General features: G+C 42.2%; 1 protein-coding gene across 1 annotated transcript in view; it reads right to left on the bottom strand.

Annotated features, from left to right (window-relative positions):
• The window catches only part of LOC115468361 (protein phosphatase methylesterase 1), an 81,424-nt gene extending 61,466 nt beyond the window's left edge, over window positions 1-19,958 (bottom strand). Inside the window, exons 1-3 of the mRNA XM_030200007.1 lie at window positions 19,685-19,958; window positions 8,961-9,054; window positions 7,925-8,017 (exon numbers count right to left, since the gene is read on the bottom strand). Coding sequence (XP_030055867.1) covers window positions 7,925-8,017; window positions 8,961-9,054; window positions 19,685-19,773 — 276 coding nt within the window. The 5' untranslated portion in view covers window positions 19,774-19,958. The remainder of the gene's footprint in view (window positions 1-7,924; window positions 8,018-8,960; window positions 9,055-19,684) is intronic.
• Between the last annotated feature and the right edge of the window lie 6,103 nt (window positions 19,959-26,061).

Here is a 26,061-nt window from a genome sequence, read left to right on the forward strand (position 1 = left end):
CTTATAAATTAAAAACATTCTGGCAAACAGCACTGTATTTGTCCTGTGATCTCCAGCCTAAAAAAACAAAACAAAACTGTGGTATGTATTTTGGATGCCAGGCCTTTATCATCTTCTTAGAGATGTTGAGGGACAAATAACAACCTCATGGAGTGGACGAAGGCTGAGGCTTTACCTCCAGCATGTTCTGGCCCCTCTCTGCCCATCCCTACTATAATAAAAAGCACCTCCAATGTTCTGAAGCTGACTCCGTGGCTTCACTGAAGTGAAGGGTTCGTCAGATTCGTCAGTCTGTCACCATCTCTCTCGGCCCCGCCCTTGCGTCAAAACGTGATGACGTCGAGGGCGGTGGCTTCACTGAAGTGAAGGGTTCGTAAGGTTCGTCAGATTTGTCAGTCTGTCACCATCTCTCTCGGCCCCGCCCTTGCGTCAAAACGTGATGACATCGAGGGCGAGGCCAAAAGAGATGGTGACAGACTGATGAATCTGACGAACCTTACGAACCCTTCACTTCAGTGAAGCCACGGAGTCAGCTTCACAATGTTTCAGGTGCATTTTAATACACTACACAGCTCCCTAATTTTGCAGTTAAACATTGCAGGGTTGCTGGAGGGGGGGGGGGGAAGAGGGGGGGGGGCAACGACCCTAGAATGGGAGGGGGGCGGACCCTGGAACTTGGAGGGGGGGGCGGGCGGACCCAGGAACTGGGAGGGAGGGGGGGGGGGTGACCCTGAAACTGGGAGGGAGGGGGAGAGGGCTGACCCTGGAACTGGAAGGGAAGGGAAGGGGCGAGGCCACCCTGGAACTGGGAAGGAGGGGGGGGCCCCTGGCACACACTCACTCTCACACACACACTCTTGCACCCAGTCTCACTCTCTCTGTCACACACACTCACACATTTACTCTGTAAAACACACACACTCAGAGAAAAACCTTGCTAGCACCCATTTCAAGTGTGTCAGAAACGGGCCTTTTTTCCTAGTCTAATAATAAAGAAATACTACATGAATTCACAATCAAAAAAAGGTTAACGCTGCTGCCTGCATGAATAGAACGACAAAGACAATTTACAAGGGTTTTTTTCCCCCCCTTATGAAATCCAGTGGTAGTTTACGCTGAGCTTGCTATACCACAATCCGTTAAAAGAGCACACAGAAAAAGAGTTAACTAACCAGGGTTGATACAGACTGTAGGCAAGTAAGGGTACTGGTGAACAATAAGGAAAGAGGGTTTCACTGTAAGGCTACCTTGTCCAGCAGAACCTCAAATGCTTTTTACAAAGAGGATGTCAGCTCTTTCTTAAACTGGTCATAAGAAAGCTGAATGTCATGTAGTATGAACCTTAGGAAAGGGGAGCTAGAAAGGTCTGCTGACAAAATGACATTTCATGAGACACCACACAGAATCGAAGGAAATATCAGCAGACCTGTCGTGTCTCCTGCATTCAGATGGAGCAGAGGTTCTCAACCAAGTCCTCGGGACACACCCAGTCACTCGTTTACAGGATATCCACAATGAATATACATGAGATACATCTGCATACAATGGAGGTAGTGCTTGCAAATTTATCCCATGTGTGACCCTCCTCCCCCCACTTTGAAAAAAATGCCCCTGTTTTAAGGAAGTGGGAGGGAGGATTTTCAGGGAGGTCACAAGGGTTGGGATTTCCAGCCTGGTGGATGGATTTGGGCAGGGCCAGGAAGTGAAAAAGGCCAAGGAGAGTTCCAGGACAAGGCAGCCATCAGACAGCGATATCACTTTTGCCTGTACCTTGCTTTTAGACAGAGAGGGAACTGTTAATATGAGAAAAACATATCACCATTCTTGAGCTGAAGATAGTGAGGCAGCGCGAGATGTGGAGGACAGACCCAACCACCTGCTGCATTGGGCTGGTGAGGAAGTCAGGCCCTATGCTGCTTTTTAGCTCCCATTACTTCCCTCACCCGTAACTGTCTCGTCTGTCTGTATTATTTAGATTGTAAGCTCTTTTGAGCAGGGACTGTCTCTTTGTGTCAGGTGTTCAGCGCTGCGTGCGTCTGGAAGTGCTATACAAATGCTAATAATAATAATAATATACTGGAACCCATGTTGAGGAATTGGCATCCAGGCCAAAGATGTGCCAGAGGTAGCTGAACAAAGGTGATGGCAGTGAGACCCAAGATGTTGTCTGAGGCAGCCACTGCTTGCAAGTAATAAACTTGTGAGGGGAAAAGGGAAAGAGGCGAGTACAAGGGGATTGGATAAAAATAAGGTGCACTTCATGCCCCAACACACCCCTTACCCCATTTGGCATTTACACCCTCCATATATATGCATATAGGGCCCCTTTCACACACACCCCTCACCTCACACTTTCAACTTGAAAGTATAAAGAAACCTATGGAACTTTGGAAGGCTAAGTGCTTTGAAAATATGCTTCTATGTAGACTATTTTTTTTTTAATTTTTAAGAAGTCTTTATTAATAAGTAATACAAGACATCTGAAACATAATACATCATGCAAGTCATGTTACATGTCACTTATGTAAGCCAAAAGTCTCTTAAGATGTAGCGTATATGCAAGACAGAACAGAGTGATGATATCTTTGTATACCAAAAGAACAGTTCTTACTGTATTGAAATGTCAAATAAATTATTCAGATTTACAATTCCAAAACTTCACTTTTTCAGAGTTTTTATTTATGTATACTAGTCCCCGCTTCATACGCTCTCTGATCACACATTGCCCCACTATGTAGACTATTTTTAAGACAGCAGAATGTGAAACCTACACGATCATGAAGACTTTTACAAGGTGTTGCATCTACTACAACTCCTCAAGAAGCTTCAGAACGCTTATTGAGGTGAAGCTTACGGAGTGCAATTGCATTTTCCAAAGCCTAGACAATTACATAAGGCCAACCCGACATCAAGGCCTTCACAGCCTTGTTTTCATAGGCATCCTAATGTATTTTAGCACTGGAAATTTCAGACTCCTGAAACTCAGCTTCATCCACCTCCTGTTCAACTGGGCAAACAAACTAATCTCCCCATGTCAAGCTACTGCTTCCCAAATAGTTTCAAATGATATTGTATAAGACATGCCACAGAGAATGCTTCAAAAATGAAGTCTAGTTTTAAAAAGGGGAAGTAAGAACCCACCATTTCTCCTTCCAGACACTCCGACTACCAAGAACCAAAAAAAAAAAAGAGCTGTTCCTTGACTAGGCTCTGGGGTTCTGCTGAGATTCTCTGGTGGACCTACTGTTCCGACTCCTGCGCTAGTCTCTCAAGCAACCACTGGGCTCAATGAGTCAGTGTGGGGGCACCCGTGAACAGACAAAGCCATTCGTCTCATAAGGCAAGTCTTAACTGCGATTATAAAAAGCCATCTACATGCATCTGCTCCTCTTTAATATAAACAAAAAGGGACTTAAAATTTTTGTTACATTTGTACCCCGCGCTTTCCCCACTCTTGGCAGGCTCAATGCAGCTTACATGGGGCAATGGAGGGTTAAGTGACTTGCCCAGAGTCACAAGGAGCTGCCTGTGCCTGAAGTGGGAATCGAACTCAGTTCCTCAGGACCAAAGTCCACCACCCTAACCACTAGGCCACTCCTCCACTGTTGCTACTATTTGAGATTCTACATGGAATGTTGCTATTCCACTAGCAACATTCCATGTAGAAGTCGGCCCTTGCAGATCACCAATGTGGCCGCGCAGGCTTCTGCTTCTGTGAGTCTGACGTCCTGCACGTATGTGCAGGACATCAGACTCACAGAAACAGAAGCCTGCGCAGCCTTCTACATGGAATGTTGCTAGTGGAATAGCAACATTCCATGTAGAATCTCCAATAGTAGCAACATTCCATGTAGAATCTCCAATAGTATCTATTTTATTTTTGTTACATTTGTACCCTGCGCTTTCCCACTCATGGCAGGCTCAATGCGGCTTACATGGGGCAATGGAGGGTTAAGTGACTTGCCCAGAGTCACAAGGAGCTGCCTGTGCCTGAAGTGGGAATCGAACTCAGTTCCTCAGGACCAAAGTCCACCACCCTAACCACTAGGCCACTCCTCCACTGTTGCTACTATTTGAGATTCTACATGGAATGCTGCTATTCCACTAGCAACATTCCATGTAGAAGTCGGCCCTTGCAGATCACCAATGTGGCCGCGCAGGCTTCTGCTTCTGTGAGTCTGACGTCCTGCACGTATGTGCAGGACATCAGACTCACAGAAACAGAAGCCTGCGCAGCCTTCTACATGGAATGTTGCTAGTGGAATAGCAACATTCCATGTAGAATCTCCAATAGTAGCAACATTCCATGTAGAATCTCCAATAGTATCTATTTTATTTGTGTTACATTTGTATCCTGCGCTTTCCCACTCATGGCAGGCTCAATGCGGCTTACATGGGGGAATGGAGGGTTAAGTGACTTGCCCAGAGTCACAAGGAGCTGCCTGTGCCTGAAGTGGGAATCAAACTCGGTTCCTCAGGACCAAAGTCCACCACCCTAACCACTAGGCCACTCCTCCACTGTTGCTACTATTTGAGATTCTACATGGAATGTTGCTATTCCACTAGCAACATTCCATGTAGAAGTCGGCCCTTGCAGATCACCAATGTGGCCGCGCAGGCTTCTACATGGAATGTTGCTAGTGGAATAGCAACATTCCATGTAGAATCTCCAATAGTAGCAACATTCCATGTAGAATCTCCAATAGTATCTATTTTATTTGTGTTACATTTGTATCCTGCACTTTCCCACTCATGGCAGGCTCAATGCGGCTTACATGGGGGAATGGAGGGTTAAGTGACTTGCCCAGAGTCACAAGGAGCTGCCTGTGCCTGAAGTGGGAATCGAACTCAGGTTCCTCAGGACCAAAGTCCACCACCCTAACCACTAGGCCACTCCTCCACTGTTGCTACTATTTGAGATTCTACATGGAATGTTGCTATTCCACTAGCAACATTCCATGTAGAAGTCGGCCCTTGCACATCACCAATGTGGCCGCGCAGGCTTCTGCTTCTGTGAGTCTGGCAGGACGTCAGACTCACAGAAACAGAAGCCTGCGCAGCCTTCTACATGGAATGTTGCTAGTGGAATAGCAACATTCCATGTAGAATCTCCAATAGTAGCAACATTCCATGTAGAATCTCCAATAGTATCTATTTTATTTGTGTTACATTTGTATCCTGCGCTTTCCCACTCATGGCAGGCTCAATGCGGCTTACATGGGGGAATGGAGGGTTAAGTGACTTGCCCAGAGTCACAAGGAGCTGCCTGTGCCTGAAGTGGGAATCAAACTCAGTTCCTCAGTTCCCCAGGATCAAAGTCCACCACCCTAACCACTAGGCCACTCCTCCACAAGCTTCACTACTGCCTCAACACCCAGAAACAAATTTCTTGCAGATTTACCCTTGCTGAATTTCATTTCTAATTAGTCAGCAGGTGTTGCAGTCTAGCTGCTCCATTTCTAATTGCCAAAGCAAATTGTTATGTAATTGGTTAAGAAATAGATCAGGTCATAAACAGCCAGAATCTATTTTCTTTCCAGGCTCCTGACTACAGATGCAAGACATGAAACCTTCCTCTTCTACATAGAGCCTAAATCTAGCTATGCTGTCAGAAATAGGTGATATATTTAACTTGTGATAAAAAATCTCAATAGTATTTCAGATTTTTTCTCCCCGTCAGAAAAGAAATTTATTCCTGCACCACAAGGCTTAAAAATAGAAGGCAAGGAAGAGATGTGCAAATTACAGGTCCTAATCAGTAAATGACTAAAAAAGAAATCAATTCTCATTGGATCTTAGCTGTTCAAGCATGAGAATAAGTGATGCTTTTAAAATCTCTTACTATTTTTGACTTTCAAGTGTTTCTATGCTTGTAATGTGCTTATGGTCCACCAGAATTTAGTTTGTGTGTGACCCAAATTGGCTCCATTTAATCAATCAACTAAATCCTATACTACCCAGCATTAATATTTATTTATTAGGATTATTTAATAGAGGATATAGCAAAGATTTTATTAGCTAGGTAGATTCTGGAAAGCCAAATACTTATCCCAGGTAGCAAACAAAAACAAAGCATCTATCTGCTCTGCAGGATCCTGCCAGATGTTTGACATTGACCAATGATTCTGGCCTCAGATAACCTTTGGTCTGATCTAGCATGAGGACAACTCAGCTAGGAAACTGTGTGTCATAAGAACAAACCTCTGTTTTGCCAGACAGCATCTAATACTAATATACATCACTCACTAATCAGCTGACAACGTGCTGGGTTCCCATGTGTACACAAGAATGTAACTGCCATACTGGGTCAGACATAGTAACATAGTAGATGACGGCAGAAAAAGACCTGCATGGTCCATCCAGTCTGCCCAAGATAAACTCATATGTGTATACCTTACCTTGAATTTGTACCTGTCTTTTTCAGGGCACAGACCGTATAAGTCTGCCCAGCAGTATTTCCCGCCTCCCAACCACCAGTCCCGCCTCCCATCACCGGCTCTGGTACAGACCGTATAAGTCTGCCCTCCCCTATCCTAGCCTCCCAACCACCAACCCCTCTTCCCCCCCCCTGCTCCGCCACCCAATTTCAGCTAAGCTTCTGAGGATCCATTCCTGCTGCACAGGATTCCTTTATGCATATCCCACCATGTTTGAATTCCGTTACCGTTTTCATCTCCACCACCTCCCGCGGGAGGGCATTCCAAGTGTCCACCACCCTCTCTGTTCATCCAGACCAGTATCCTGCTTCCAACAGTACCTAATCCAGATCACAAGTACCTGGCAGGATCCTAAAAAGTACCAAGATTCTGTACTACTTACTTCCAGGGATAGGTGGTGACTTTCTACCCATCTACCTTAACAGTTTATAGACTTCTCCTCTAAGAACTTGTCCAAACCATTTTTAAGCCCAGCCATGCTAAAGTTTCTAGGTCACTCCTCTGGTGAGTTCCAGAGCTTAACGATGCAGTGAGTAAAAAAATAATGTTTTCCCCCATTTGTTCTAAATGTACTATTTTGTAAGTTCTTGGTATGTCTTAGTCTTTGTATTTCTTGAAAAGAGAAAATCTTTACCCATTCCACCCCACTCAGAATGTTACTGACCTCTATCATATGCCCCCCCCCCCCCCCCATTATTTTAATCATTGATCACCCTTCTCTGTAGCCTAGTGGTTAGTGCAGCAGACGTTGATCCCTGGGGAACTGAGTTCGATTCCCACTGCAGCTCCTTGTGACTCTGGGCAAGTCACTTAACCCTCCATTGCCCCTGGTACAAAATAAGTACCTGAATATATGTAAACCGCTTTGAATGTAGTTGCAAAAACCTCAGAAAGGCGGTATATCAAGTCCCATTTCCTTTCCTTTTCTGAGATGCAGCAAACAATTGCCTACAATATTCAAGGTGCAGTTGCACCATGGAGTGAGGATGGTATTATATTCTTTGTTTTATTTTCTGTATCTATCCTAATAATGCCTAATGTTGTTTGTTTTTTTTTGGGCCCCACCGCACACTGTGTAGAAGGTTTCAATGTATTTGTCAACGACACCTGGATTCTTTTCCTGGATGGTGACTCAGAACGTGGAATCTAGGATCATGTAGCCTATAATTTGGGTTATTCTTCTCTATTTGCGTCACTTTGCACTTGTCCACGCTAAATTTCATCTCCTACTTAGAAGCCCAGTCTTCCAGTCTCACAGTCTGCCTACAACCTTTCAAACGCCATGATTGTGCCGCTCATTATCTCCACTTCCAGCCCCTTACAAACATGTTAAAAAGCACAAGCCCTGGTACAGATTAATACCTCACTATTTACCTTTCTCCACAGAGAGTAGGGTTAAATGGCCAGTTCTCTCAATTTTCTTTTAACCACTGCTCAATCCAGGAAACCAGCCATCTGGAGACAGAGCTTGAACCTTATATACTCACGGTAAAAACTGCCCAGGAAAGAGCAGAATGCCCACCACCATGCAACAGAAGTAAGACAGGCCCTTCTGATCCACTTCTGTAAATTCTAAAAGTGTGTGAATAGTTAAGGATTATAAATGTACATGAATCTGGATGTAACTAAAGAGAAACAGTACATATTTATACTATCTGATTACAGAAGGAACAACAGTGACCAGAACTGACAGTTTGACCCAGCTAAGCCGGAAACTGGAATCTGATTCTTGACACTGGACCACATGGTTAGCGGCAGCAAATAAATCAAATAGGTATTATTAGGAAAACAAAAATTAGGACATTATAATGCTTTTGTAACTCTCCATGGTGTGACCGCACCTTGAATACTGAGTGCAAGTCTGGTCACTGCAATTAGATAAGATACAGAGACGGGCGACAAAAATGATAAAGGGGATGGGATGACTTCCCTATGAGGAAAGGCTAAAGTGGCTAGGGCTCTTCAGCTTGGAGAAAAGACGGCTGAGGGGATATATGATAGAGGTCTATAAAATAATGAAGGGAGTGAAACAGGTAGATGTGAATGGCTTGTTTAATCTTTCCAAAAATACTAGGACTAGGGGGCACGAAATGAAGCTATAAAGTAGTAAATTTAAAACAAACTGGAGAAACTATTTCTTCATTCAACGTGTAATTAAACTCTGGAATTCGTTGCAAAAGAATGTAGTAAACGCAGTTAGCTTAGCAAGGTTAAAAAAAATTGTTTGGATAGCGTCCTAAAAGTCCATAAGCCATTATTAAGATGGACTTGGGGAAAATCTACTGCTTATTTCTAGAATAAGCAGCATAAAATATATTGTACTGTTTTGGGATCTTGCCAGGCACTTGTAACATGGATTGGTCACTGTTGGAAACAGGATGCTGGGCTTGATGGACCTTCGGTCTGTCCCAGTATGGCAACACTTATGATCTTATATTGGTCTGACCCAGTATAGCTATTCTTAAGTTCATGAAATAAGAACGCAGCCAAACAGTAACTCAGCCAAAGTCTAAGAAAGGATATATCTTTTCCAGTTTCGTTTTCTACTACGACATCATCCATGGATTCAAAGTACTGGCTCCAAGGCACTGGAGAAAAATCCCGTTTTCTTCCAGGTCTGCAAACAAATAAAATGATATTTAGCACAAAGTCAGTCACTTGATACCAACTGCAGAGAAATCAATCCTACGCTAGCCATAATCTGGCAGCAATGAGTCAGAAAACCCTAAAAAAAAAAAAAAATCTGCTGATCTAAATTAATAGGATTTGTATATTTCAAACATTCTTGTATATCTTCACATTCATGCTATGCTGAGTTATAAAAAAAAAAGGTACCACAGATGCAAGAAAAAAAAAACCAACCCCACTGTACAAATCATACGTGAAATAAATCTACAGGGGCCCATGCTCCCGTGGTCCCATGCTGGCTACGCCACTGATTCCAACATACAAAGAATTGCAATAATCTAACAATGGGAGCAAGGTTGCTTGTACCAAAGTTTTTTTTTTGTTTTGTTACATTTGTACCCCGCACTTTCCCACTCATGGCAGGCTCAATGCGACTTACATATTGTATACAGTACTTATTTGTACCTGGGGCAATGGAGGGTTAAGTGACTTGCCCAGAGTCACAAGGAGCTGCCTGTGCCTTCTAACTCAGTTCCTCAGGACCAAAGTCCACCACCCTAACCACTAGGCCACTCCTCTAAAGTTCTGTGGATGAAATGATGCTCTAATTGCTCCAAGTTGCCTAAAGTTAAAGAAAAAGTTCTTCTTAAGTGCATTTATTTGTTTGGTACAAGTCAAATCCGAATCTAAAATAATCTTTAACACTTTGGACCAATTATCAAGTTTTAATTTTTCACCTGTACAAAGCTTGATGTATCCTCGCATGCCCCCCTCCTCAGCTTTCACCAAGCTTCTAATGCCCCCTCCTCAGGGTCCAGCCCACCTACCTCCAGCCCCTCAGCTTTCACCCAGGCTCTCTCATGCCCCTCCCCCAGGGTCCAGCCCACTCTACTTTCACCCAACCTCTCTCATGCCCCCTCAGCCTTCCCCAGTCTCTCTGTGGCCCCCATCACTCTCCACATCCTCAGCATCTTTCAGTCTTAAAATTCCATTCCTATCTTTTCTCCTTTCCCTGATATATCTGAAAAGGTCTTGTCACCTCTTTTAATCTTTTAGCCATTTTTTTCTTCCACCTGCCCTTTTCACTAGCCGTATTTCCCTCTTTGCTTCTTAGAGTTCAATATGGTAATCTTTTCCATTATCCTCTCACTGCATTATTCTGCATTTCTTTAACTAAGCCTCTTTTCCCTTATTTTTTCAGCCACTTGTTTGGATAACTATATAGGCTTCCTGTTTCTCTTGTTTACTTTCCATGTATAAAGATCAGTTGTCATATTTATAGCAGTTTTCAGCTTGTACCACTGTGCTTCCATTTCTGCAATGTCTACCCCTGCCCATTAGCTCCTTCTTAAGGTATCTCCCTCCCCCCCCCCCCCACATTTTACCAAAATCATTACGTCTGAAATCCAGTACTTTTGAGTGATGTACATCCCGCACTTCGCTTTTGCTCTTATATCAAACCATATTGGGAGATGATCACTATTACCTACGTGGGCACCCACACAGACACTGGATACACTTCCTCCGTTTGTGAGCACTGGATCCAGCATGGACCCTTCCCTTGTGGGTTCCGTCTCCATTTGTCTGAACAAGGCACTTTGACAGGCATCCATGATCTTCTCTACTTCTTTACAATTCTGCTGACAGGACATTCTAATCCACATCAGGCAAGTTGAAATCTCCCAACAATAGCACCTCCCCTTTCATACCAAGCTTATGAATATCTTCTATCAGATCTTTGTCCAGCTTCTCCATTTGTGCCGGAGGCTTGTAGATAACACCTGTGTGGATACAGGCTCCATCTTCTCTTTCCAGGACGATCCAGATAGCCTCTTCCTTTCTCCAGGTTCCCTGCGTTCCCGCATTTCAGCCGCTCCGATATTGATTTTCACATAAAGTGCCACTCCACCACCTCTTCCTCAAACATTAGGGCTTGCAAATCTTGAAGCTTTTTACTTGGACTACAAGCATTTGTGCTCATTGCTTTCCATGTGCTTTGTGAGTTTGGATGGTTTTCTATATTTACATGACCTCTGCCATCATGTTTTTTTCTGGGGGTGATTGAGTTTCCTTGTCTTCTTTTGTCACCCCCACAATCTAGTTTAAATGTCTAGAACATACCGTCTGAATTTGTCCCCAAGGATCCATTTTCTTGTCACAGAAAGATCTAGCCCATCATTACAGAACAGCCTGTTATTTTAACATGTACTACCCCCATCCTCCTACATATCTAAAACCTTCCTCTTTACACCAGGCTTTAAGCCACTTATTGAATTCCTCTGTTTTACATAGTCTTTCCTCTCCTTCCGACATGAAGGAATTACTTCAGAAACAGCTGCAGTCCGAACCAAAGACTTGAAGTCCCTCCCCAAGCTTCTGGAATGCTCTCTATGCTCTAAACTTGGTATTCTTGGCCAGATCATTTGTCCCCAGATGGATTACATCATCAGTATTAGAATCCTTACTCTCCTCTTCAGTATTTGGTTGGTACTTCTGGCGATTGAGGATCCTGGAAGGTGTTTCACTAAGTTGGGTCCTTTGAACTGTGTTCCTAAGTTAATGCCTCTGATCATGGAGTCTCCTAGATGTAAGAATTTTCTGGTTTGCACCGATCTGTCATTGTTTGGGGGATGTTAGATTCTTTGCCTCTGGTTCCACATCAGTACTTCTTTTCTGAGCATCATAATACTCCAATGCAGCAAAGGAATTATATAAGGGCAAAGGTTGGGAGGGTGAATGCCTCTGTCACAGTGGTAATCTACCCGAGTCTACTGTGACCCATCTATTCCTCTGTTGCTTTACTCTCCATGGCAGTGCTGGTGGTAAATTAGCTGGGAATTGGGTAATCCTGGATGCTTCCTTAACTGTTGCCAATTTCTTCTTGACGTTGTTCATTTCATCTTTCACAGTTGATATTTGGAGACATGTGGTAAGCTCTAAGGTTCCAGATGGTTTGCCTTAGGACTGAAGCACAACATGTGCTGCATTGAATGACGGTCATGTTTATGTTCCACAAGTGTGAAAAAGTGAACTGTGTTAAGAGATATGAATTAGTAGGATTGACTAATACTGAAGATACTTGGCTCTTAAGTAGCCTACATAGGGAGAGTTAACCCAGGGGTGGATGGAAGAAGGGGAGGTAAGGAGGGACTTAAAGTCAGGACGAAGACAGATTTAGAAACTTTTCTGAGGACAGACACAGTAACATAGTAGATGATGGCAGAAAAAGACCTGCATGGTCCATCCAGTCTGCCCAACAAGACAAACTCATATGTGCTACATTTTGTGTATATCTTACCTTGATTTGTAACTGTCATTTTCAGGGCACAGACCCTACAAGTCTGCCCAGCACTATCCCCGCCTCCCAACCACCAGCCCCGCCTCCCACCACCAGCTCTGGCACACCCTCTGCAAGTGAAAAAGGGGTACGGCTATTGTCCTAATATATTTAATCAACTTGGGGGAATGTGGTCAAATCTAAGTCTTCTACCTGTTATTCATCAGTTTAAGCTTATCCACAGGGGATTTACCCCAGCTTTGGAAAGTATCTGTAGCTCACCCAATTCTGAAAAAGACCACTCTCAATGCTTCTTTGCCTTCAAACTAGTCCTGTTTCAACTTTACTTTTTTTTTTTGTCTACAGTGACAGAAAAATTGGTATTCCAACAACTTCTCTCCCACGTAGAGGCTATACACATTTTACACACTAGACAATGTGGCTTTCATTCAGGACATAGTAAAGAGACCATAAAAGTATCCCTTGTTAGTGAAATACACAGCAATTCAGACAAAGGTTTAATCACTCTTCTGGTTTCTTTTGATCTGTCAGCTGCCTTTGACCTTATTAATCACTCTCTTCTTTTGCACAAACTATCCACAATAAGTATTTTGGGCACTGTTCTAAACTGGCTGAATTCCTTTTTGCAAAACAGGGCCTTCTTGATTTCAAACTCTCACAGTTCTGATTATCCTCTTTCTTTTGCTATACCCCAAGAGTCTATTCTCTCTCTCTAGTCTTTTCTTAAGTCCCCTGGCAACCTTTATTCAATCTTTTAGTATATCTATCTCTATGCCAATATTCTTTTAGTTTGGCAAACAAACCCATGGGCTATTGATATGTCCCCTTTACAATCACATTTGGACGCTGTTGCAAACTGGTTGAAAGAATCTAATTGTTCTCAACACCTGAAATTGGGTGGCGGAGCAGTTGGGGGGGAAGAGGGGTTGGTGGTTGGGAGGCGAGGATAGGGGAGGGCAGACTTATACGGTCTGTACCAGAGCCAGTGATGGGAGGCGGGACTGGTGGTTGGGAGGCGGGGAATACTGCTGGGCAGACTTATATGGTCTGTGCCCTGAAAAGGACAGGTACAAATTCAAGGTAAGGTATACACATATGAGTTTGTCTTGGGCAGACTGAATGGACCATGCAGGTCTTTTTCTGCCGTCATCTACTATGTTACTATGTTACCTGTACCTTCCACTGTTCCGGTTGTGTTTTGTAATCCCTACCCCTAGTTCAGTCTTTAAGATACTTTGGTATTATCCTTGATTCTCATCTGTCTTACGCACATATTCACGGCCCTGCAGGAACTTTTCTCCATTCACAATTATCTGGATACAGATGCGTTACATACTTTATATCAAGCATATGTGACTTCGAGACTGGACTATTGTAATGGGATCTATGCAGGTCTATCACACTAGAACATTAAGAGGTTACAATCTTTACAAAATACAGCAGCTCGGTTTCTTCGCAGAGCTAAGTGCCATGGTTACGTCTTTTAAATTTTATATACTAAGCCCTGGATTAGTATGAATGTGTTCTGTCCCATCAATTATTATTGGAGTTCCTTTCTTGCTATTGGTTTTTGAGACTAGCTCAAGTTCATAAATCACTCAGACTTGGTATGTCCAAAATGTTGCGATTAATCAAAAATTATAACAAATATACGTACTCTGGCCAAGATGTTGGGCACACCCAAAACAGTTTGTGCAAGGACAGCAGTCTTCGGCCCTGACCAAGGAAAATCATTACAACGACTAAACCAAACTAAGGCAGGGGTTTCTAAACCTGTCTAGGGGGAACCCCAACCAGTCAGGTTTTCAGGATATCCACAATAAATATGCAAGAGATAGATTTGCATATCAAGAGGACAGTGTATGCAAATCTATCTCATGCATATTCATTGTGGATATCCTGAAAACTTGACTGGCTAGAGTTCCCTCTGGACAGGTTTGAGAATCACTGCTATAAGGGAACAGGTAGTGAAACTAGAGGGCAGGAGAAGGTGAAAACCCCAAGCAAACTGCAAACTTAAGAATCATATTCCTACAGCACCCATAGGAGTCAGTTCTAACAGAGCTGGAAGCCCAAAGAAGCTGCAGCCAGGTGAAAATAATGACTGATGTAACAGCAGTACCTCCCATTTTACCATATTTTACTGCACAATTATTGCTTCCTATCTGAACTTGGAAGCAGCTCTCACACCACCTTCATTTCCCTATTGGTTTATGTGATTTTTACATTGGATGTTTTATATACTAACTAGGAAAAAATGCCTGTTTCTGAGCGCAATGAAACGGGCGCTAGCAAGGGGCCCCCTCCCTCTGTCCCTCGGAGCTACTTGCCTTGTTCGCTGTGGCGTTTCCGTTTTGGCCCTCGTCGAGTGTCATAGCTCCGCCCTCGACATCATGACGTTTTGACGCGAGGGCGGTGCAGACACTCCAGTGCACACCGGATATCTCAGGCGCCTCAACTTCCGTGGAGGCTTCAGAACGTTGGGGTTGCCTTTTATATAGAGAGATGTCTAAGTATGTTTTGTGTTAATTGTCTTAGTTTCTTAATGACAAAGGTGAGAAATAAAATACACCTACAGATGTCAGTGGAATGTCTGATCATTTTTAAACTTGCAAAACTTTGCCATGGGCATAAAATTATCATATAATCCTCCCCTTTAGAAATGTCAATTTAATATGTAGATCAAGCTCATGGGTCTGCAGTTTTCTAGCCTCATCCCAGTAGCCTGAAGAATACCAGCTACCCATCTCTAGTCTTCAGTAAGCTCTCCCATGTCCAAAGTGCAAACAGACAGGGCACCCACCTGTCTACCTCTCTAAGCTCCCTTAAGATTGCATTATGCATCCTGACTGGCCCCTCTACCTTATCTATTTCAATTATGCTAGTTCCATCAGTACTATCTTCTCCATAAATGGCTTATGATCCATCCTTCTTCTGCTCGTAATCCAGTCACTCATCTATGATCCTTCATCATACCATTCTTCTGCAATCACCACATAAAATGTTATCTATTCACTGTTTCTGCTGTTTCAAGATCTCCCCTTCTATCCGACAATTCCACCCCTGCATTTTCTCATCTAGGCAAAAAAAAAAAAGTGTAATCACTCAATTTTGTTCACCAGAATAACTCACTGCATCCCACTGCTTCACACCCTCCTCCTTCTATAATCCCTTGCACCTTAAACATAAATGTTTTAACCTTTTCAGCTCTTTTTACCAAGAGCTATACTGGTCTCTCTTCTTATTGTCAAACACCTTCTGACATGCAAAAACTTATGTTGTATCACTAAGTTTTGACTAGGAGAAGAATTCTATTCCTGCTTAACAGACGTGAAAATAAAACAAGAGATGGGTATGTAAGAGACAGAAGGATGGCAACCTGGCTTCGAACTATCACCAGTACCTGACCAGCACTGCTGTGTAAGATAAGTGCCAGGCTACCACCCTTACAGCAAGCCTGGTTTTTTGCAATGTTTCAATATAAACCTGAAAACACATCTTTTCAAGAAGTTTCCCCCTGGATCTGCCTAATCCCATACCACCATATATCATGAAAAGTTCAGAAATGGAAAATAATATTAACCTCTCTCGCAATATGCTAATATATCAACCTAAGCGTTTATTGTACTTCTGTATTATGCACTAGACTTCAACAAATCTACATTTTGTAATCGCATTTTACTACTACTACCACATATAGGGAGGCAAAAGATTGCTCTCTATCTCCACCTGCTGGTAGATGGACACAACCCACCAGTCTATGGATTGATCAGCATGATGATAGAGAAATCTACATTTTGTAACCGCCTTTTACGACTACTACTTGACATTTCTGAAGCGTTACTAGGGTTACGCAGCGCTGTACAGTTTAACATAGAAGGACAGTCCCTGCTCAAGGAGCTTATAATCCAAAGGACAAATGTACAGTCAGTCAAATAGGGGCAATCAAATTGGGGCAGATTATGTAAGCCACATTGAACCTACCATACGATGGGAAAACGTGGGATACAAATGCAATAAATAAACAAATAAATGTTGTGTATAAGATCCAATACAAAAAAAAAGTACAGAAAGATGCTATACTGGGCCAAAAATTAAGGATGAGAATCAATATTCATAGGACATAAAATATCACAGAGAAAAAAAAGAAACAGGACAATAAGTGAAAATTTCAAGATCACTTCAACACCTCATATCAAAGTACTTAAAAGGCACTTTAGAAGTATGCATATGAATGTAAAACGTTTGAGAAACAAATACTGGAAGAGCCTATGTCCTTTATCAGTTTTTCTCTCTCATCCCCCATCTACCACCACCCCTTTTACAGAGCTAAACTCACATAAGCGGGTATCCTAAACTTAAATGACTCAACTAAAGCCTAGTAAAATTGTATTGTTTCTTCACTAATTTAATAGAGAAGATAAACCTAAGACTAGCTTTTGAAAGTTAATCCAACACTAAAGTTACCTACAATTTATTCATTGATCCTTATTTCTGCATATCCATGTGAACTCCATAACCATAATGCTTTGCTCAAAGCTTCCATCAAAGTACCAGAGAACCAAAAGGTTTTGCCCATTTTGTCCCTTTGGGTAAAATGCTTTGTAGGCAGGCACCCAAAATAATCAAGTAGATAGGAAGATCGGATAGACCATATGATCTTTACATGCAATGATTTTCTTATGTTACTACTTACTACTACTACTTAACATTTCTAGAGCGCTACTAGGGTTACGCAGCGCTGTACAAATTAACAATTAAGGATGGTCCCTGCTCGGAAGAGCTTACAATCTAAAGGACGAAATGTCAAGTTGGGGTAGTTAAGTTTTCCTGATTAGGTGCCGAAGGCGACATTGAAGAGGTGGGCTTTGAGCATTGATTTGAAGATGGGTAAGGAGGGGGCATGGCGTATAGGCTCAGGGAGTTTGTTCCAGGCATGGGGTGAGGCGAGACAGAAGGGGCGGAGCCTGGAGTTGGAGGAGAAGGGTACTGAAAGGAGGGATGTCTTGAGAGCGGAGGTTACGGGTAGGGACGTAAGGGGAGATGAGGGTAGAGAGGTACGGAGGGGCCGCAGATCGAGTGCATTTGTAGGTGAGTAAGAGAAGCTTGAACTGTATGCGGTATCTGATTGGAAGCCAGTGGAGTGACTTGAGGAGAGGGGTGATATGAGTATATCGGTTAAGGCGGAAGATAAGATGTGCGGCAGAGTTCTGGATGGACTGAAGGGGGGATAGATGGCTACGTGGGAGGCCGGTCAGGAGTAGGTTGCAGTAGTCAAGGCGAGAGGTAATGAGAGAATGGATGAGAGTTTGGGTGGTGTGCTCGGAGAGGAAAGGGCGAATTTTGCTAATGTTATAGAGGAAGAAGCAACAGGTCTTGGCTAACTACTGGATATGCGCAGAAAAGGAGAGGGAGGAGTCGAAGATGACACCGAGGTTGCGGGCAGATGAGACGGGGACGATGAGGGTGTTCTCAACTGAGATAGAGAGTGAAGGGAGAGGGGAAGTGGGTTTGGGTGGGAAGACAATAAGTTCAGTCTTAGACATATTCAGTTTCAGGTGGCGGTTGGACATCCAGGCAGCAATGTCGGATAAGCAGGCCGAGACTTTGGCCTGGGTATCCCAGTGATTTCTGGTTAAAACATACAACCTGAGTTCTGCTTTAAGCAAAGCTATTGATCACTAATTACAGGCACAAATTCTACCCTTGTGAAAAAAAAAATAACCTGAAAGCACCAGACACCACTATCATAATACAATCTATAATTTACACAAATAGCCAAATAACTCTACCCCAGCTCATTAAATATTAGCCCGATAAAAAGATACGACCCCAGAAAACTAGGTAGAAAGCTAGCTAGTCTTGGGGGGGGGGGGGCGGTTCAGACTGATTCTGTAGTGTCCTATAGTTTCAGAATATGCATGAGACTTCTGGATCTCCTGATAAACATGATGAACACCACTGCATTAGGTCCATACAAAAGCACTTTCCTTTGTTGATCGTTATTCTCTCTCTCTCCAAATAAATATTGCAAACCCACTGCTCCAAACTAGTTTACCTGTGATCCCTTCTTTTCAACCTCCTCTATCAACTCCCTCAACAACAAAATACATTCTTATATCATGTCCACCAATATGTAGAGCCACAGGAATAAAGGTCCAAAAACTATCAGGACCCCCCCCTCCCAAGTTTCCAAACCTTTCTTACTCGGAACGGGAGCCTCATCCCATCCCCCCACCAGACCCCTGCATTAGGGCCTTACAAAAGCACTTTCCGTTGTTGATCGTTATTTCTATCTCCCCAAATAAACATTGTAGACCCAGTGCTCCATCAAACTAGTTTACCTGTGATCCCTTCTTTCAACCTCCTCTATCAACTGCTCCCTAAACTACAAAAAATAAATTGTTATATCATCTCCACCAATATGTACAGACACAGGAATAAAGGTCCAAAAACTATCAGGACCCCCCCTCCCAAGTTTCCAAACCTTATTCGGAACGGGAGCCCCATCCCATCCCCCACCCCCACCAGACCCCTGCATTAGGGCCATACAAAAGCACTTTCCGTTGTTGATCGTTATTTCTATCTCTCCAAATAAACATTGCAGACCCAGTGCTCCATCAAACTAGTTCACCTGTGATCCCTTCTTTACAACCTCCTCTATCAACTGCTCCCTCAACAACAAAAAATAAATTCTTATATCATCTCCACCAATATGTAGAGCCACAGGAATAAAGGTCCAAAAACTATCAGGACCCCCCTCCCAAGTTTCCAAACCTTTCTTATTCAGAACAGGAGCCCCATCCCATCCCCCACCCCCACCAGACCCCTGCATTTGGGCCTTACAAAAGCACTTTCCGTTGTTGATCGTTATTTCTATCTCCCCAAATAAACATTGCAGACCCAGTGCTCCATCAAACTAGTTTACCTGTGATCCCTTCTTTTCAACCTCCTCTATCAACTGCTCCCTCAACAACAAAAAATAAATTGTTATATCATGTCCACCAATATGTAGAGCCACAGGAATAAAAGTCCAAAAACTATCAGGACCCCCCTCCCAAGTTTCCAAACCTTATTCGGAATGGGAGCCTCCTCCTCCCCCCCCCCCCCCCCCCCCAGCAGTTTCATGCATAAGGCTATTCGGATCATCAGACTGAGCCACTGCCAACACATTTACCTACCGATCTCTTCCTAACGACTTGTGACGAAGAGAACCCCCCCTCCCCCAACCGACCTCAAGAACGTGAATCCGAGTGGGAGCCTAAGTCCGAACGCCCACGCCCCCCCCCCCCCCCCCGGACTAGGCCGAACACCCACGTACCCCATGCGCATCTTGGAACCGGACTGCACTCCGGGTACGGGGGGCCGAGGGGGCAGCCGGCCCAGGTGCAACTGCTTCTCCAAAGCCATGACGTGCGGCGGCCGAGAGAGAGGAGGGGGCGCAGCAGAACCTGGAACTCCCTCTCCCTCTCCTTCTCCTCCTCTCAGGACTCCAAGGAAAGCCGCGCTCCGGCCACAGCTTCTCCCGGAAGCCGCAGTCTCCTCTCTACACACCAAGAAGAAACCGACAGCCGCCGGCCCCTGTCCACATCCTCCGGCGGCCCGCCCCCAGCCTTGAGTCGCCGGAAGCGACGTCACAGCACAAAGCGTGTCGGGAGTTGTAGTACATTATTGAAAGAGTGGGTTACTGTTTTTTATTATGTTCAGTTGATTCATTTACTTTACTATAACACTTTCTCTGTTTACATTAATGCAACTCAATGCATTAATGCGCAACATTTCTAATAATCTACTAGTAGAGGAGTGTGGTAGCAGTGTTAGTCCACTCTTTAGGTTATCAATAGAAATCAAACAAAATAAAACATGGAAAAGAAAATAAGATGATACCTTTTTTATTGGACATAACTTAATACATTTCTTGATTAGCTTTCGAAGGTTGCCCTTCTTCGTCAGATCGGAAATAAGCAAATGTGCTAGCTGACAGTGTATATAAGTGAAAACATTCAAGCATTATTATGACAGTCTGACAGGGTGGGAGGATGGGGGTGGGTAGGAGGTATGCATGGGGACATCAAAGCATATCATTGATATTCTAACAGGATGGGTGTGGATAGGTTAGGGGTGGGGTGATCAACATACAGCTTTATGGTTTATAATGGGTTAGGAACCCCAGGACACTGTATCAGTGATTTCACAGTGAGAATACTGAAAGATAACTTTAAAACCATACAAGAACGTAAGACCTTTGAAATCAGAATGATCGAATATTTTAACACTCAACAGAAAGGACTTAACAAGGATTATTGACATAACATAACAAAGCATAATGGTCACAGATGATTACAATGTATCATTGCTTTGCTTGGTTATTATTATGTATTTGATCATGTAAAGGAGTCCATATTTTATTATATTTAATAGTTGCGTTGAGTTTTTCAGCTGCAGCATATTCATATTTAGCTATAATGCATACAGAGTTCCACCATGTTAAATAAGTTACTTTGGATAGGTCTTTCCAACAAAAGAAAATAGTTCTTAAAGCTTGATGTAAGAGAATGTCCAAAAGTTGTGCTTGATATTTATCTAACGGTGATTGTATAGCTATGGATCCTAAAATAATTATGTTATATGCTAAAACATCCTGGATATTTCATGCATTAGATATAGTAGTCCATATGGCGATCCAATATTCTTGTATGAAAGGACATTAATAAATTATGTGTTTAAGCATACCAATATCCATTTCACATGACCAACATTTGTCCATATTATATTTCATTGTTGATGTGTTCAACTTGGCAAGTTTAACTGGAGTCCATAAAGCCTTGTGTGCCGGGTAAAACATGGATTGCGAGATAGATGCTGATCTTCTGGAGTGTGTAGACTTTATCCAAAATTTCTTCCATTCTTGCTCACTTAGCTAAACATTTAAATCATGTTCCCATGATTTAATGACATTTGTTGGTGAATTGAACTTTGCTAATTGTAGAATTTTGTAACATTTAGAAGCAACTTTTTTTGGAAGACATGAAAGACCTACAAATCTGCCAACAACTTGGGAGATCAGTGGTTAGTTTTTTTATGTCTAAAATATTAGATATACAATGCTTAAGCTGAGTCCATTTATAGTAGTGAGAATTTGATAGACCAAATTGTTGACATTACTGGGAGAAGGGTATTCAAGAGTGGTCTTTTATAATATCCTTTAATGACCAAATTCCACCATTTTTCCAAGTAGCCCAGTTTACACTAGATTTATTAATTTTAAAAGTTGGATTATTCCATATTGGAGTATATATAGAATGTTTTAAAGGGTTTTTAATAACGAAATCAAATTCCGTGAACACCTGTTTAAGTGTAACAAATAGAGCGTTATTAGAAACCTTATTATTTTATTTATTTGTTGCATTTGTATCCCACATTTTTCCCACCTCTTTGCAGGCTCAATGTGGCTTACAATAATACATCATGAATCGTGGAGATATATAAGAAATAAACATTTAGTATAATAAAAGGATCTTGGGTAGCATGATAATTATAAGCATGCTATTAATATAACAAGCAAATAATAACGACAATTCTGGGTATATGTGGAGTAGTTCATAGTTGTTGGTCTTTGTGGTATGTCTTGTTAAAGAGATGGGTCTTCAGTAGTTTACGGAAGTTAGTTAGTTCATATATCGATTTTAAGTTGCACTCCTAAATACTTAATTTGATTTTCATTCTATTGGAAATTATATTGATTAATAACATGTTTCAAATAAACGCAATTTATAGGTAAGAGTTCTGTTTTAGTAGTATTTAATTTATATCTTGATATTACAGCGTATTCAGAGATTATTTATTATTATTATTTATTGTGCTGAGACCAAGGGAAGTAATATATAGGAGTATCTGGTTGCATTTGAGTTTCAATATAAAACCATGGGGATGCATTGTATTGATCCTTGTCATGCATAAATATAGAGTTTTGTTTTATAAGAAAGGATAAATGATAATCATAAAAACTGGGAAAATTTACACCACCATCAGCTGGGCAAGCTTTAAATTTTTTGACTGATATTCTAGGAGTCTTATTTCCCCATAGAAATTGGGTTAATTTAGTTTCAACTTTCTTATAAAAGATGTGTTTTAGTAATATTGGTAGCATACTTAGGATATAATTGATTTTTGGTACAATCATAATTTGTATAGTTTCTAGTCTACCCCACCAATTAAGTCTCAAAGGGGACCATTTATTAGTTAACGTTTCAACAGTTTTTATTATAGCAGCTGAATTATAATCAAGAGTATCTTTGACTGTGGGGTCAAAGAGCACTTAAATTACACACAGACCAGGTGTATTCTATAACCGCACGCATAGATTTTAGAAATGTCCATGCCCCGCCCATTCTACACCCATAGCCATGCCCCCTGTACCAGTGGCGTAGCTACTTGGGGCCTGAGGGGGCCTGGGCCCCTGTAGATTTCCTCCTGGACCCCTCTCCCGATGACCCTCTCCCCCTGCAAGCCCTCCCCCGCTGTCGCCTACCTTCGGTTTTGCTGGTGGGGGACCCCAATCCCCGCCAGCTGACGTCCCCTTCGTCCTGCAGTGAAAAAAGTCTTTGTTCTTCTGTTGCATGCTGACCCGCCTCCCACTACCGGCTCTGCTATCCAATCTCGGTTAAGCTCCTGAGGATCCCTTCCTTCTGAACAGGATTCCTTGATGTTTATCCCACGCATGTTTGAATTCCGTTACCGTTTTCATCTCCACCGCCTCCCGCGGGAGGGCATTCCAAGCATCCACCACTCTCTCCGTGAAAAAATACTTCCTGACATTTTTCTTGAGTCTGCCCCCCTTCAATCTCATTTCATGTCCTCTCGTTCTACTGCCTTTGTATCTCCGGAAAAGGTTCGTTTGCGGATTAATACCTTTCAAATATTTGAACGTCTGTATCATATCACCCCTGTTTCTCCTTTCCTCCAGGGTATACATCTTGTAACGCAAATCCCATACCATCCTCGTAGCTTTTCTTTGCACCGCTTCAATTCTTTTTACATCCTTAGCAAGATATGGCCTCCAAAACTGAACACAATACTCCAGATGGGGCCTCACCAATGACTTATACAGGGGCATCAACACTCCCTTTCTTCTGCTGTTCTCACCTCTCTCTATACAGCCCAACAACCTTCTAGATACAGCCACCGCCTTGTCACACTGTTTCGTCGCCTTCAAATTCTCAGATACTATCACCCCAAGATCCCTCTCCCCGTCCGTACTTATCAGACTCTCGCCACCTAACACATACGTCTCCCGTGGATTTCTATTCCCTCAGTGCATCACTTTGCATTTCTTGGCATTGAATTTTAATTCCACCAAAACATACTTGGGAAAAATTAAACTAAATAACCATTAATACATATAATCGTTAATATAATTATTTAAATTTTAGATTGTGCTCAGTCCATATCCATTACACCCATAGCGTTCCCAGGGAAAGCATGTGGTAGTGTTTAGATGGAACCATCATAGCACAGCCTGTGTTCCACCTCCTCAAAATGTATGCGCACACACCTACTGTTACTTATAATGCAACTTACAGTTAATGATGTTTCAAATTTTTAAAAACAGATCTCATTAAGTCAACTATGCATTCAAACCATAAAGCAGTTAGTTCTTATTATACCCCACAACAAGTAACTGCAGTTATAATATGAATCCTAATTTTGAGTAACACTCACTTGTAAATCTCATACAGCTTGTGGTTACCACTAAATTCTACACATACCACAAATACATACTAAAAAAAACCTGATTATGTAAAAAAGAAAAACAAAAAATAACTTCCCTTAGGAACCCAGTGTGCTCGTGCAGGTGATTTAAAATTTCATCAAAGGTTCATTCGTGCTCTTCAACACCATCTCACTTTTCCCTTTAACTCAAGCTGAGTTTCGAATGTCTTCCTCAGAAAGGGAATCCACAATATCAATGTCTCTGGTAAAATTCAATAACTTGTACACACAAACCAGGACTTATAGCCACCAACTTCAAGAGAGTGCTGTAAAACAGTTTACACCAGTATAATGTTATAGAAATATTTTTTATGTGTATAGAGTACCCTCAGATATTCACCACTATAACTGCAGTCAATAATGCTGCTACAAAGTGGCATAGCATTTCTTTCATCAGGTAACTCTAACAAATTTTTTGGGGAGAGCAACATATGCTCATTTTATATGCTTCCCAATCACCTCAGTGCTATAAAATCACTTATTACTTTTAAAATTGTATATACTAGGTGAAAACTGTGCACTTATCTCTTAAGTTCTTGCCTTCCAGGCAGAACTATCTTGCCTTGCTGAAACATTCGTCAGTTGCCTTCCCCTGAAACCGCCCGACTCCGCGGGGTTTCAATCACTTTCCTCAGGGACAAGGGTTAAGGCTGCATAAATCTTTTCTTCCTCCTTGTTTTCTTCTCTCAAGCAATCCACAAGACAAAAGCCAGGTACTATCCCTGAGCAGGTAGTGTCTTGCTTGGAGAGCAAGGAGGGTTCCAGACACTACCTGCTCAGGGATAGTACCTGACATTGATGTTCCCTTTCTGAGGAAGACATTCGAAACTCAGCTTGAGTTAAAGGGAAAAGTGAGATGGTGTTGAAGAGCACGAATGAACCTTTGATGAAATTTTAAATCACCTGCACGAGCACACTGGGTTCCTAAGGGAAGTTATTTTTTGTTTTTCTTTTTTACATAATCAGGTTTTTTGAGTATGTATTTGTGGTATGTGTAGAATTTAGTGGTAACCACAAGCTGTATGAGATTTACAAGTGAGTGTTACTCAAAATTAGGATTCATATTATAACTGCAGTTACTTGTTGTGGGGTATAATAAGAACTAACTGCTTTATGGTTTGAATGCATAGTTGACTTAATGAGATCTGTTTTTAAAAATTTGAAACATCATTAACTGTAAGTTGCATTATAAGTAACAGTAGGTGTGTGCGCATACATTTTGAGGAGGTGGAACACAGGCTGTGCTATGATGGTTCCATCTAAACACTACCACATGCTTTCCCTGGGAACGCTATGGGTGTAATGGATATGGACTGAGCATAATCTAAAATTTAAATAATTATATTAACGATTATATGTATGAATGGTTATTTAGTTTAATTTTCCCAAGTATGTTTTGGTGGAATATTCATATTTGAGGACTTGGGTAGTCTATATGTTTTTTCTTCCGGTTGAGTAGTGAATTGAATTTTAATTGCCAGACCTTAGACCATTCTTCTAGCTTCTTCAGATCCTTTTTCATGTTTTCCACTCCCTCCGGGGTGTCCACTCTGTTACAGATCTTAGTATCATCAGCAAATAGGCAAACTTTACCTTCTAACCCTTCGGCAAGGTCACTCACAAATATATTGAACAGAATCGGCCCCAGCACCGATCCTTGAGGCACTCCACTACTCACCTTTCCCTCCTCCGAGCTAACTCCATTCACCACCACCCTCTGGCGTCTGTCCGTCAACCAGTTCCTAATCCAGTTCATTCTATCCAAGTAAATTCTCCAAGTAAATTCTATCTAATGTCAATAATTGTTAGGTGGCGATTATTGGCTAATTAACGAATTAAGTTGCCTATGCAAATCCAGAATACAACTGGATTCACGCACACAGCTTAATTTAAGCTTAAGTCGCCCTATATAGAACCCCGGGGATA

The sequence above is a fragment of the Microcaecilia unicolor genome, chromosome 4, assembly GCF_901765095.1.
Source record: "Microcaecilia unicolor chromosome 4, aMicUni1.1, whole genome shotgun sequence".
In the NCBI taxonomy this organism is placed as follows: Eukaryota; Metazoa; Chordata; class Amphibia; order Gymnophiona; family Siphonopidae; genus Microcaecilia; species Microcaecilia unicolor.